The 13005-nt window shown below is 33.6% G+C and overlaps 1 protein-coding gene across 11 annotated transcripts; it reads left to right on the top strand.

The window, feature by feature from the left end:
- The first annotated feature begins 1840 nt into the window (after positions 1–1840).
- Positions 1841–12291, top strand: LOC110918122. 11 transcript variants are annotated; one of them, XR_004884947.1, is made up of 17 exons: positions 1850–2143; positions 2220–2380; positions 2666–2790; positions 2998–3085; positions 3882–3960; positions 4083–4136; positions 4251–4597; positions 4778–4909; positions 5132–5366; positions 5981–9644; positions 9737–9829; positions 9906–9988; positions 10092–10314; positions 10556–10730; positions 11066–11149; positions 11225–11314; positions 12121–12291. XR_004884947.1 is itself a non-coding variant. In XM_035986084.1 (9 exons), the coding sequence occupies exons 1-7, from the start codon at positions 2117–2119 to the stop codon at positions 4104–4106; spliced, it is 414 nt and encodes a 137-aa protein (XP_035841977.1). In that variant the 5' UTR covers positions 1841–2116; the 3' UTR covers positions 4107–4148; positions 4251–4597; positions 4778–4910. The 11 variants fall into 11 exon arrangements, 1 of the variants encoding a protein (XP_035841977.1); XR_004884941.1 differs by lacking the exon at positions 3882–3960 and having other exon boundaries at positions 1854–2143; positions 4083–4148; positions 5981–6884; positions 7491–9644; XR_004884946.1 differs by lacking the exon at positions 3882–3960 and having other exon boundaries at positions 1851–2143; positions 2685–2790; positions 4083–4148.
- The last annotated feature ends 714 nt before the right edge of the window (positions 12292–13005 follow it).

Below are 13005 nucleotides of genomic sequence, written 5' to 3'. Positions count from 1 at the left end.
CGTTAAAATCTGGCGTTGTTGCCAGTCCATGCCCACTTTTACACCCCGTGTCCCGCGTTGTTAATCACGTTGTTCACGGGCGACGAGATTTCCACCGGTGTTGTACATTTCTCCGCATTGACGTGGCATGTGTTGTTTCGACGTAGAGACGAGCCGTTTTAACCCCAACGATTACTTTTTAAAAATTAATTACTTTCTAAAATTCAATATTTACTTCTATATATAAATACCACACACCACATCTTCACCCCACACCCAAACTTTTTATAAAACCCTACACTTCCACACCCAAAACCGACACAAGAAGAAGACATGGCAGCCATCCCGTGGACGCAAGAAGAAGACATCGCACTTTGTGAGTCGTGGGTTGAAGCCTTAAGCCACTAGTAATGTTTACATATTAATGTTATTAGTTTAGTTTCTAGTAATGTTTTTATAAAATTTAAATAGATTTTATAAAATTTGAATTATAAAAAATAATCAAAAAGGTTGTGCCACATGTCGGAAAATGCCTTGCATCAACGCCGCGTGCCATACCGCCGGTTTAACCATCACGCTATGCTATGAGATTCGGTCCATGTAACACATAATGCCCCGTCTTCAAGACCCATCACACCATGTGGTCTAAAGTGAAACATATATAATATATGTAAAATTTATTTACGTATATAACCAAAAATAAAAATATATTTTTTTTGTGATATTCTTATGTAGAACTTGTGACAGAAAATAAATGTTTCGATTTTTTTAATTTATTAATATTAGACAGGGAGAACTGGGGAAGGGGCCTGAGTCATGGGATCAAAGGAGTAACCATCAAAACCATAATTACAATCACATGCAACCACGTGACGTACGATATGGTACAATAACAATACAATTGCATTTTATTAAAATTATATCATTCGACAGAAAAGCTAGTGGAGTAGCTTACAGAACACAACCAAACAAGACCAATATGCAAATAAGACTTTAGATTTGGGTTTCTGCTTTTATTTTATTTAAAACCACCTCATTAATAATTTTTGAGATTCTAGTTGTCATCCTGTATTTTTGTAATTTCAAATCCAGGCAAGGGGTGATTTTAGTATTAACTTGGTGATACTAACTACTAACCCGATTAGCGATATCCTAAGTATACGTTGTTAAAAAAAATATATTCAAAAGTGATCGACTGATAACTAGAAACTTGAAGTCTTATATTAAACAATTTCCTTTTGTTAATTTCATATAGTAATAATGCTTTATCTAATTGAATAGTAGTTTCTAGCTTTTGTAAAAAATAAAGTTAACACGATAAAAATGACAGAGAGAAAAATTAATTGGTTGATGGTAACACGCCTTTCTTGGGTTTAAGTGGGTGTAAGTTTAAATACTCGCTTTTATCCTCTAGTTTTTTTTTGTCACTTTTTAAACTGTGCTCGAGATAGTAAACATCCCACAAGCTTTAAGTTTTAAGCACCGATCAAACAATTTTTGAAATTCTACATACATAAATTTCAAATTTTATCAAAGGTGATGGAACGAAGGGTGTGATGTTGAAGTGGTTTTCCGAGATGATAAAACATAACGCCTTTAGACCAGATGGGTTACACAAAAAAAAAAAGTATAATTGTTCATCATTAACAGTATAAGAAAGACGTGTTACCTTCAAGTTATCCCAAATAAAGGGGGGGGGGAGGGTTATAAATGGTTGATGAATAGTTGAAGATGATTTCTAATGGGTCCAGATAATCATTAGGCCCAAATTCTTTTGTTCATGATATTGAGCAATCTATCTATTATACTAAATGAATTCTCTTAAGCCACAAGGTTTATTCTTAGCCAATCAATTGGGTGATGTGGACACTCTCTTTGGCTAGAGAATTCCTCTTGGACAGGATTTTCTTTTCTTCTATTACACGCGTGTTCCTTCTTTTTCTCTTCAATCAAAAACCCTAATTCACCTTTTCCTGCAATCACCACCCATTTTCCTCTCAAGCGTTTTTCCTCTTTTTCTCTCTGGTTCTCTCAAAGCATCTCAGAAATTTTCAAATCCTAGGTTTTTCATCTAAGGTTGATTGAAGACGGGGATGTTCGTGTTCAAGTAACGAAATATGATCGGATTCAAATAAGTATGATAATGAAATATGATCGGGTTCAAGTAAGTTTGGTTCATCCAACTTTTTTTACGATCTGTTAGGGTTTCATTTCATCGCTTTCGGTTTCCGATCTGTTAGGGTTTCATCAAGCAACTACAGTTTCTTCAAAAATGCTGACAAATTTATAATTTCGGAGATTATTTTTGCGGAAATTAGGGGTTTCATAACACTTTCTGCTGTTGAATCTCTTCAATTTGTGTGCATGTGGATTTGAGGGCCATCGTTTCTCCCATTTGAAGGTAAAATCTATTTACAATTCTTTGCGAAAATGCTTTAATATATTAGGGGTTTTATATGCATGGTTTATGTAATTTGTGTGTGATTTCAATTCCTAGATTCAATAAAGATGTCACTTTGAAACTTTGTACAAATATGAATAAATATGAAGGCCTGCTTGCTTGGTTTATGAATTGGCTGGTGTTACAACTTTGTAAATAGATACTCTGACGAAAAGTGATGGCAAACTGATAGAAACGGCAATTATTTTATGTATTGGGCTAATAGTTGGCTTTGTGTATAACCAGTCTTCTATCTTTTTCAAAGCGCACAAAAGTCCGGGTCATTATTTTCACTAATGACGGTTTACAACCCTACAATCTGGAGCAAAGATCCAATCCGCATTCACTTACCAGAGCATTTGAGCTTACAGGTTCTTCACAATCTATAGCTAAAGTCGAGTAACTAATTAAGGTCCTTGCTGCTTTATATAAAAGTCTAGCCTTTTTTTTGTTAGTATTTAATATGTGCAGGTGGTAAATTTTTGTTTCAGTGATATGTTTTATTTTCACCTTGATGCTGGCTTTATGTATCATACTGGTAGGTTTAACTTTAAACCCTATTTGGTTTTGTGACTCAGGATGCGTATGGAGGCTTTCGAGGAGGCTGGAGGCTACCTGGTCAGCAAGGCGGGCTAAACAATTTGCGATTAAGTGCCAAACAACAAGGTTCTTTGTATCTCATGTGTATTTTATAACTGTTCCATTTTTTGTTTTTTTATTTTTATTTTTTTTATCTTGATTAGGTTCTTATTAGTTGAAACTAAAGGATAATGGCCTTCGTAATGATTTTCCTTATCTAAATCTGAAATTATATGAAATTGGTTATGAATTATGAACTACATTGTACATCATTAGATTTAAATAGTTAAGTTGTTTACATTAGTTATGACGCAGGAAGAACAGTGAACAAGGTTCTTGATTAGGATGTAAGATACAAAATTGCATTAGGTGCTGCAAGGGGAGCATCTTATCATCAATAGACTGCATTCCTCATATAGTTCATAGAGACATCAGGCTGAGCAATATATTATCAGATCTTAATATAGAGGCTTGTGTTTCTAATTTTGGGTTAGCTGACACTCATGGAGCAAGATAAGACCCATTGTATCCACTTTATTAGCTGGGGCTTTAGGTTACTTAGCCCCTGGTATGATCTCACTACACCTATTACGAACATAAAGGCATTATCTTTGGATATCAGTAAAGGTTGCAAAAATAGGTAGGTCAAGCAGGTTGGAAAACAAATCCAATTTGGTTTAGGTTGAAACATGTAATTCTTTTTAATATCAGTTAAAACATACCAGATTAGGTTGGTTGACATAAAAACATACTTTATTAATTAGGGTTTCGGACACTATCAATTTGGTTCTATACTTCTCTAAATTTTAGAGAAATATAACGGTTTACCTGCTACCTTCATGAACTATATTAAACACATAGACTTCTTTGGTGCGGTCACCAGGTCATGTACAGAATTAGCTTCCTTTATGGATGGTGTATGGAATTCTTCACGACCAATATGGAGAGTTTTTTATATGCGAGTATGACTTATTTTTTCATTTTTCTTACGCCACCAGTAATCTATTTTATTATGGCCAGGTACAAATGTACAATACTGTTGACAACTATCAAATGAGGATTGTTTTTGTTTTAATGTTCTTAGGCAATAAGGAGACTCAAAGCGTGATTCAACATCCCTCACAAACATGGCCGAGAGGTTAACTTGCATGTCAGTTAGTGATGGCTTTTTTTAGTGATTGGCATTTGGGATTTCATCTATGTACATATAGAGTTTACCTTTTTTTTATTTTTTTTAACTTATGCGTTTCAGGATATGTTGCGAGAATATATTCCAATGCACATGGCATAATCTGTCCTTTATGCTGCAGAAGCAATTAGCGTTCTTCATAATCCAAGCTCTGCATTCTACTGTGTAGACACAATACATAAAAATTGATGGGTGATGAACTACTGCCACAATCAGAGGCTGCTAAGATTGGATCATTGCTTATCTAGGCGAACAAAGAAATAGAGGCGAGTTACTCAATTACGAGAGATATTGAACCATACATTGCCAAGTAATATGAAAATAAGAGAACTTTGGCTGACTAAAAGAGTCAGACTTGACAAAGACGATGTACATGCTTCGGTTCGAAATAAAACTGACTGCTATGAATGGTAATACCCGATTTTATTTATCCTTTTTATGTTTTGGACTTCACATTTGTGACTTGCTTCGTTAAGATTTATAATTGTATCAAGTTTATGATCTATTTTTGGTTTTTAGATAAATACAAGCAACCAACATAATACAACCGTGAACCTAAACTAAAGATCAATTGATATATTTCTGTCTAGGATGATTTATACCAGGAGCCTCTAGCAGCATTGAAAGCTAGAATTGAAAAGGAAGGATCAAAAGCAGTATTTGCTCCATTGATAGAGAAATATATATTAAAGAATCCTCACCGTGTAATGATTGAAATGCAGGTACTGTTATTTTTTTTGTATTTTTATGTTTGTTCCTTTTTAAAGGTATTGATATATATGTACTGTTCAAAAGAAGCATGATGGATCTCAAATATTTCTTGTGCTACGGTTATCATAAATGCGATTAAGATAAAGCACAACCCACTTCCATAAACAGGTTGAAATTACTACCCCTCTGATTTTGTAATAACTACTAATGTTACTTTTTTATTCTTCTAAAAGGAAAAAGACCCGGGGATAAAGTGTTTTCTTGCGGACCCACCTGTTCACTGTTTGTTTAACAAGGTTACAAGCGGAGTGATGTACACAAAAGAAGAGGCTGAAAGAAAGAGATTAAAGTATCCATTTGATACTATAACCGAAGGAATTGGGATTAATAGATTAACAAAAAATTTTAAAATCGCTCAACTTGGTGGAGCTTTTAAAGGTACTGTATTGAAGCTGTTGAAATGTCTAGGTACGCAATCGATCCGTATCTCCAAGAAAATTTATATTCTTGGGTAATCATGTCATGTAGCATTTAATATCTATACTTTATACCTGTATTCGTTTGTAGTAGAGGTGACAGTTTCGACCCGTTTACTTAAATGGGCCGATTAGGTTATATTCATCTTAAAACGGCTAAAGAAGTTATAAAATGGGATCCAGTTAAATAGGTTGAAAATTTATTTATTTTTAAGAAAGAGCAAAAATAAGTTTCCGGGTCAACCCGTCTTGGGCAATTTTTACCCATACTGAAATGATCTATCTAACCTATATCGATCGTCACACGACCCACCAATCTTGCCACTAGAGGTGGTGCTTTTATCCATAAACAGGTCAGTTTGGGTTATAGTTGTCTCCAACGGGTCAAAAAAGCCAAATCTCAAACATTGACTAAAATTAAAATCGGGTCGGATGTGTTAGACGGGCCAATTATCAAACATTGAGTATAGTTGAACTGAGTTACATTTTGAGGGGTAATCACACTAATATAAACTTACTGCCTCCTAAATTGTTTTTATTTAAAAAAATAATAATAAATCATTTTAATTCTTATTTCCAAATCTAATGCTTCCTTTCATTGATCAGATTCCTGTTGAAGAATGATGGGCTTTTTATTGGAAGTTCTTCAGTAATGAACTATGTTGGAACAATGAGACTAGCAAGATTATTGGGCCCGGGTCATACTATTGTAACAATTTTGTGTGATAGTGGGATGAGGCATTTAAGCAAGTTCTGTAATCTCGAGTACCTTTCTCAACACGGTTTAACACCTTCAGCTAAAGCGTTAGAATTCCTTGATTGTAGATGATATCATTTTTCATATGCGTGACGTTTTGTATCGTGCACGGGGCAGTATTGAGTTTCAAACATGTCTGCGATGATTGGATCGACTGTTTTTTTTTACAAGGGAATGCACTTCTACTTAGAAGGTTACATATATTGTTTGTTATTTATGAGGTTTCTGTAAGTATTCTCTTTTTTACACTAAGGTCACTCGTGGGCATATATATTGAAACGGTTTTTTAGGTCATCTAAGTATGTGCTAGGTTCTCAAAATGCGACCAGAAACATGTAAGATTCCTAGATGCTGCTTTTTGTTAGATTGATAAATTGCTTTTTTTACTCTTCTGTTAGCGAAGTGGGGACATATATATTCGGTACTTTCGCCATCGGTACCCGTACTTTTCCGGTAAACATTCTATTGGTACCGAATTTGATATGTTTTATTCTCAAAATTTAATTAATAGCTAAACCATGTTATCTATGTCTATGGGTATGAACTACAAGCATCTATATGCGATTTGATCCCGAAAGCGGGTTATATATTCTGGGTAGGGGCGTGTAGTAATGTTTTGTATAATATTTTAACAAATGCATTTCTATTTCAGTTTCGTCTCCAAGAACTGACTCATTTTATTTTCTTAGTTATCGTTAATTTTTCACTTTTTTTTCTCCCGACAGGTAACAGGGCATGAAGTTGATAATTCAAGTAAGTTTCCGTTAGTAGTGAGCACGTGGCATTACAAACTTCATCCCAATGCCAATAAAATGATGAGATTGTACTTTAGTTACTTGGGGTTGCATGTTCTTGCATGATATTGTTTTTCATTTAAGGGTTTAATGGTTGTGATATGACCAAATGTCTATGTACAGTGTATTTAGCACGTAAGCAAATTTGGATAAAATAAAATATGTTATTCAGTTGTTTTTGCTTATTTCACGTTTTTGCTTTTTTAAAATAAAAAATATTTTTCAGTTGACCCTTCTCAACAAAATACGACTCTAATTAATCATTTTCATTATTACATCCATTTTTTGCTTGCCCGTTGTGTTGTTCAGTGAAAAGTTTGCCTGTTCCAGTTAAGAATTGTAGTTGACGGGTCAAATGAAATAGTGCCATAGGGAATTTTTTTCCAAAACAAAGTCTATAGTCAAACCGGTTACCAACCCCAAATAAGGTGTGCCGGGTCAATAGGGTATAAGGTATTTAATGCAGTTGCAGCTTAGAAAAGTCAGGTTAAGTTCCCCTACTTTTCAAATTGCTCTCCTCATATCTGATTGATCTTGGGTGTTTTGTATGCAATGAACTAAAAAGATGCAGGATTCAACTATGACGGAAGCAATAAGTTAATGGATAGAGAGCTCTTCTAAGGTACTTAGTCATAATTCTATCACTCCACAACCTTGGTATAAATATGGGATGGTCAAAAGCTTTTGGTCCAGCCGTCGATCTCATCAATCAAAGTTCCACCACTCCTTCTCATTGCCTTCGGTATAAGGTAGTTGTTTACCAGTTAAGATAACAGTTATGTTGTGCTATATTATTCAGCCATGATTTTTTAGTTAAATGTAATATATCATCAAGGGAGATATTAATACATGTGTGTATGTTATAATTTGTGAATATAATATGCATGTTAATAGCATGTGTTGATGCAAATGAAAGAGATCATATCAGATCCAATCAAACTGGTACACAATCCACATCTCTTCATATCTTTGTTTTTTTGTTGTTAATTTAAGATGTTCTAATATGATTCTAGGGAATGTAGGTTTTAGTATATACGTTAATACTTTGAAATCATACAAGTACCCGTTACAGGGTATAGCCGTATAGCGTAGGCTCTTAAAAATTTATGTTGGAAGTATGTTTTCTTGAGCAAATTTTGATTGAAAACCATCAATCTTGACATATTCTTTCCAAATCACTATTTTTTGCGATTCTTTTTTTCGGTATCTTTTGCATTATACACAAGAATAATGGTATGTATGCAATGAAAAGTCAAGTCAAGTTTTAATAGCCAGTAATCTAATAATTTTGGAATCAAACTTATTTATAGAAACGATGCTACTTTTGTGTTTGACTTTGGAAGTCAAACCTACTAAGTTTTCATATTCTGTTAGAGTTAATTGCAAATACATCACTTATATAAATTATTTTTATATTTAATATTCATTATAAAACTAGATGTTGAATTCATATAAATGCTATAGCCTATAACTGAACCCATTTGATCTCATAGGTCAAAAGTGTTTTAAAAGAGCTGGGGTTTGACCAAGTCAAATCCTGTAAATTAAAAAAACAAATGATAGTTATCATATAAATTTCAGGGTCAAAACTAATTACTTACCAAATAATCGCGTTACAGCTTTTACACATCTATGTGGTAACTTCTCCACATTTTTCAATATTTTTAACAAATAGTTAATCCATTGTATACGGTATACTAAAACTATATTAGTTCAATACTTATTAGAACTTTTAAAATAAAATCATTTAGGAGGTTACATTCAAACCACTTTTTGCTATTTTTGACCCTTTACATTTTAAGTTATTTTTTATACCTTTTTGACCCATTTTGACACTTTAGGCTTACTATACTCCTTAATGCTGAGGATCAATGATAAATCATGTATGGTTCCATTAGAAATGCTTAAAAATAAAAGGGGTTGGCAATTAGATTTTGTTCTTATTTATATTTGTTGCTTATAGAGAGCCTTATATTTTTACGGATGAATTGCAAATGCAGTTGCAAAAAGAAAGGCAAAATTTGACCCCTTTTTTTTATTAATGGGCTTAACGGTGCATGCTTTGTTTCAATGATTTAGTTAGCAATGTTATATGAGGTGAAAATTGAAAAATCTTCACTCATGTTAGGGATATCAAATTTTAGGTGTTTGTTAAATCAAAGAGAAGTTGCACCTGCTCTGTTTGATGTGTCGGACCGTGTTGCACCAACGGACTGGGCTCCTATTAATTTTTGTAATTGTAAATTAACATCAACTAATATAATACATGTTTTTTATTAAATACTTTTCTTAAAGGGTCAAATGCAGTTCTTTGTCTCCACCATGCCCTTGCCCATCTTGGATTGTCAGTTGTTCTCCATTTAATGAATTCCCTTTGGAAGCTGAGCTAGATGTATAAAGTATGAAACATTTGAAATTCTTGAATTGTACGGGCCTCGGATTAACTGTACTGTTTGGATCATGGATTGTAACTGTATACACATTATAGCAAATGGTTGAGATGCATGAGACAGGAATGTAACTGTACCATTGTGTTTTTTTATTATCGTCAATCCTGTTATAAGTTTTGGTTGTAACTGAGATTTTGTTGCTTTTCTTGCTTTTTTTTTGGTTGTCGACTTTACGACAACAAAACCTGCTTGGATTCAATGGTTCAAACGAGATATTTGGTGAACGAATATGGTGGCCGGTAGGATGAAATGACAGCGGCTACAACTAGGTTTTTGTATTTAAAACCTGAATTTCTAGACAACAAGATGGTTTATTCCAACTAAATAGCTGATACATGTTTTTAATGCTTGTGTATGACAGCGAGGAGACATGGAGGAGTACTGCTACGATGGGCCAGCCGTGATTGTTCAGGTTTTGTGTTCGACCAGTTTGATCCTCCTAAAGTTCTTTGAGGTAAACCCTAATATATGTGTATTAGTATGTTATATATGTTGTTGATTTTTTTGTATGATCTGAATGTTGAGGATAGTGATTGGATGGCTTTTGCATGCTTATATTTACTCTGTTTGAGGATGGAGTGTGCACTAATGATGGTAGTGCATTCGATATTATGTGAGTGTTGTTATCTTATATTCCTACATAGTTTTCTTTCTAGAATCATTGTAGTTGCTTGCACTTTAATGATACTGATACTTTTGATGTGGAAATATTTCAGGTAATTCTCAAAATTAGCAACCTCTCCTTGGCAATTTACCTTGATCGTTGTTTCTCATATGGTGGTTGTTCCTCGACGATCGTTGCAACCACTTATCCGTCTCTGCATAGAATTCTAGATTAATATTCATATCACAAGTGGCTTGGGCTTCATAACCCGAGCGCGGCCTATCTCCGTTGCCTTTCATAAACCCTAAATTGGAATCGGGCGTACTCTTATCCAGGTATGTTTACTCTTCTTTACACAATCTTTGCTAATTTAATTTTACAATCCTTTGATTTAACAATGAAGTTGGATTTCTATGGTTGTTTTAGCTGTTGTAATTAGGATTTTTGGGTAACTTTTAGTTATAGAGATGTTGAGTAAATGATATTGGTGTAGACATTGTAGGGTTGAAAATCTTTTAACTCTTATAGTGTGTTTTAATAATGTTGTTTGGTTGTAATCTCTTTAAATGTGTATAGATCGGAATGTGATGGATTTCGTTAGTGGGAAAGTGTTTAGTAGTCCGAGAGCTGATGTGGCACATTGTTTTACATTTACCGAGGTTGCTATCGCAACACATAACTTCAAGAGTGCTAATTTGAATGTAGAAGGTGGATTCATTCATGTTAATAAGGGCCATTATAATTAAGGGAAGTAAGCTGTGTTCTTAATCGGATACCATTGTAATTTTTTATCGTCTTAAGGTGATTACAAGCATTTTACGGATGAATTTTGTTCAATGAATAAGATCTCCTAAAAATTTTTTATTCAAAAATTCATATTATTTGTCAAGAAAAGTGGATCTCATTCTTGGTACAATGATTAAGATAGCTACAACATTATTTGATAATTCACCACTTACATAAGGAATCCAAGATGGTTATCTCAGCATGAGGATGTTATTCTATGCTACCTCCTAAATATTTTATTTACATATCTAGTTAACTTTATACTTTATATTAATACTCCCTCTGTGTTGATTGCAACAGATTTGAGCAACATGTTGAATATGCTCTTGATGTATATATGGATTTCGTCTATCCGAAAAAAAAAGTATATCAGTTGTGCTGAGGGTCTGACCCTACCCTTAATAGTAAATTTTATTATGTAATCAAGTTATCTGTGAGATTAACTGTCATAACTTACAGGAATTCCCAGCATGAAAACTTGCTCCACTTCCAGGTGAATATGCAACTCTCAATGATTGGGAAAATCATATCACTACAATATTCCATGAGGTATGTAAATCAGGAACACGAATAAAATGTACCCTTTTTCCCATTTTATATTCTTTTTAATTACAATCACGATTCCATTTCTTCCCGAATCAGGTTAGACTTAGAAGATATTTGGAAATGACGAGTGCTTAGAAGGGCCACTAAGAACTCCAGTTGTTTTAATCAAGATTCTTTTAGTAGATTTTTTTTTTAATCAAAGATTCTTTTAGTAGACTTCTTTTTTAGGATTTAATAGTTTTGTAACTTATCGGGTCATAAATAGGTTTTAGTAGTTGTTGAAGTGAAATAACGAAAGATTTTGGCTTTTTGTATTTGTTATAGGAAGGATTTCAGTACCATCATGCACCTAAAAGGCAAATATGTTGTACGAGTCAAATGGGTTCATACTTGAAAGTTGTCTGAAGTCTATTTTTAAAGCATATAATCTTCTAAATCGTTTTTATTTATAGATTTATATGGTTAGTGTAATAACATTGTTTTCAGTTTGGTAAAAAAATTATTTCGGGCCATTTCAACTTAACCCATTTCGGCCCATACTAAATGATGGTCAATTTCAACATGGTCTGGCTTTGACCCATTACCGGCCGCACACATCTTGCCCTGCCTTAAAGTTTAGTCTCCTTGGTTTCTGAATATGGTTTAAAAAACCCAACAAAGACACCTTGCAAAGAAAAGATATTATCGTCTCTTTAGAAATGACGAAAAGATTCTTAAGCGATGTATGCTTAATATCATTTCTTTAAAAGACAATTGATACACTTTGTAATTTTCTGAACACTTATCATTTTTTTGCCCATTTTTTTTAGCTTGAGCTTGAGTGGTCAAACTAACGGGGCGCTACACTGGAAAGCTTTACTAAAACTAATATGCAAGTGAATTGTATTGGTTTTGACCTGACCCGTTTCAACATGTAGAATTTTAAAAGGTTGGTTCTAAATAAGTGTATAAAGAAGTCTTTTAACGACTTGTGGTGTATATAGTAGTATTTAACGTAGGACGTTAACACTACATATAAAACAACTAATGTGTTTTTAAGGAGATTTTCAAAGAATTGTGATCGTTGCATATTCATGTATTTCAATTTGTCGTGGTAATCTTAGAAATTCGTTTGTGGTTTAACGTGTATTTAATTATAACAAGATTCCTTCTGATAAAACTTGATCCCTTCTGATAAAAAGATTCATTTTGCACATATATACCTCGATTAAACTTGATCCCTTCTGATAAAAAAGATTCCTTTTGTTTTTCATAGGAGGCAGTTTCCACTGGCCGTATGTTTTGCAATGACGATCAACAAAAGTCAAGTTCAGTCTCTTTCAAGAGTTGGTTTGTACCTCAAACAACCGGTCTTCTCTCATGGTCAATTGTATGTTGCCTTATCAAGGGTGAAAACAAGAAATGGGGTCAAAATACTCATACTTGACAACAACGGAAAACCTATAGATAAAACAACTAATGTGGTGTATAAAGAGATTTTCAACGAACTGTGATATCTTCATATTGATGGTTAATAAAAAAATTTTACATGATCCGTTTCAAGACGTGTATATATTCATAACATTTTATGTAAACAGGGATGATGAAGCGGTATTATCTTTAATCAACCCGTGTAACACACGGGTCCTTAGGCTAGTTTTTACACTATAAGCTTAAGTGGTTGTTAGTCGTTACAATTTCCATGTCTTATATTA

The sequence above is a fragment of the Helianthus annuus genome, chromosome 16 (assembly GCF_002127325.2).
Source record: "Helianthus annuus cultivar XRQ/B chromosome 16, HanXRQr2.0-SUNRISE, whole genome shotgun sequence".
Classification (NCBI taxonomy): Eukaryota; Viridiplantae; Streptophyta; class Magnoliopsida; order Asterales; family Asteraceae; genus Helianthus; species Helianthus annuus.
This window is presented reverse-complemented; position numbering and strand designations above follow the sequence as displayed.

Coding starts and splice junctions, on each gene's coding strand:
- LOC110918122 (XM_035986084.1), top strand. CDS start 2,117: ATGATAATGAAATATGATCGGGTTCAA. Junction 2,791..2,997: donor CAGAGCATTTGAGCTTACAG/GTTCTTCACAAT, acceptor TTTGTGACTCAG/GATGCGTATGGAGGCTTTCG. Junction 3,961..4,082: donor GGAGAGTTTTTTATATGCGA/GTATGACTTATT, acceptor TAATGTTCTTAG/GCAATAAGGAGACTCAAAGC.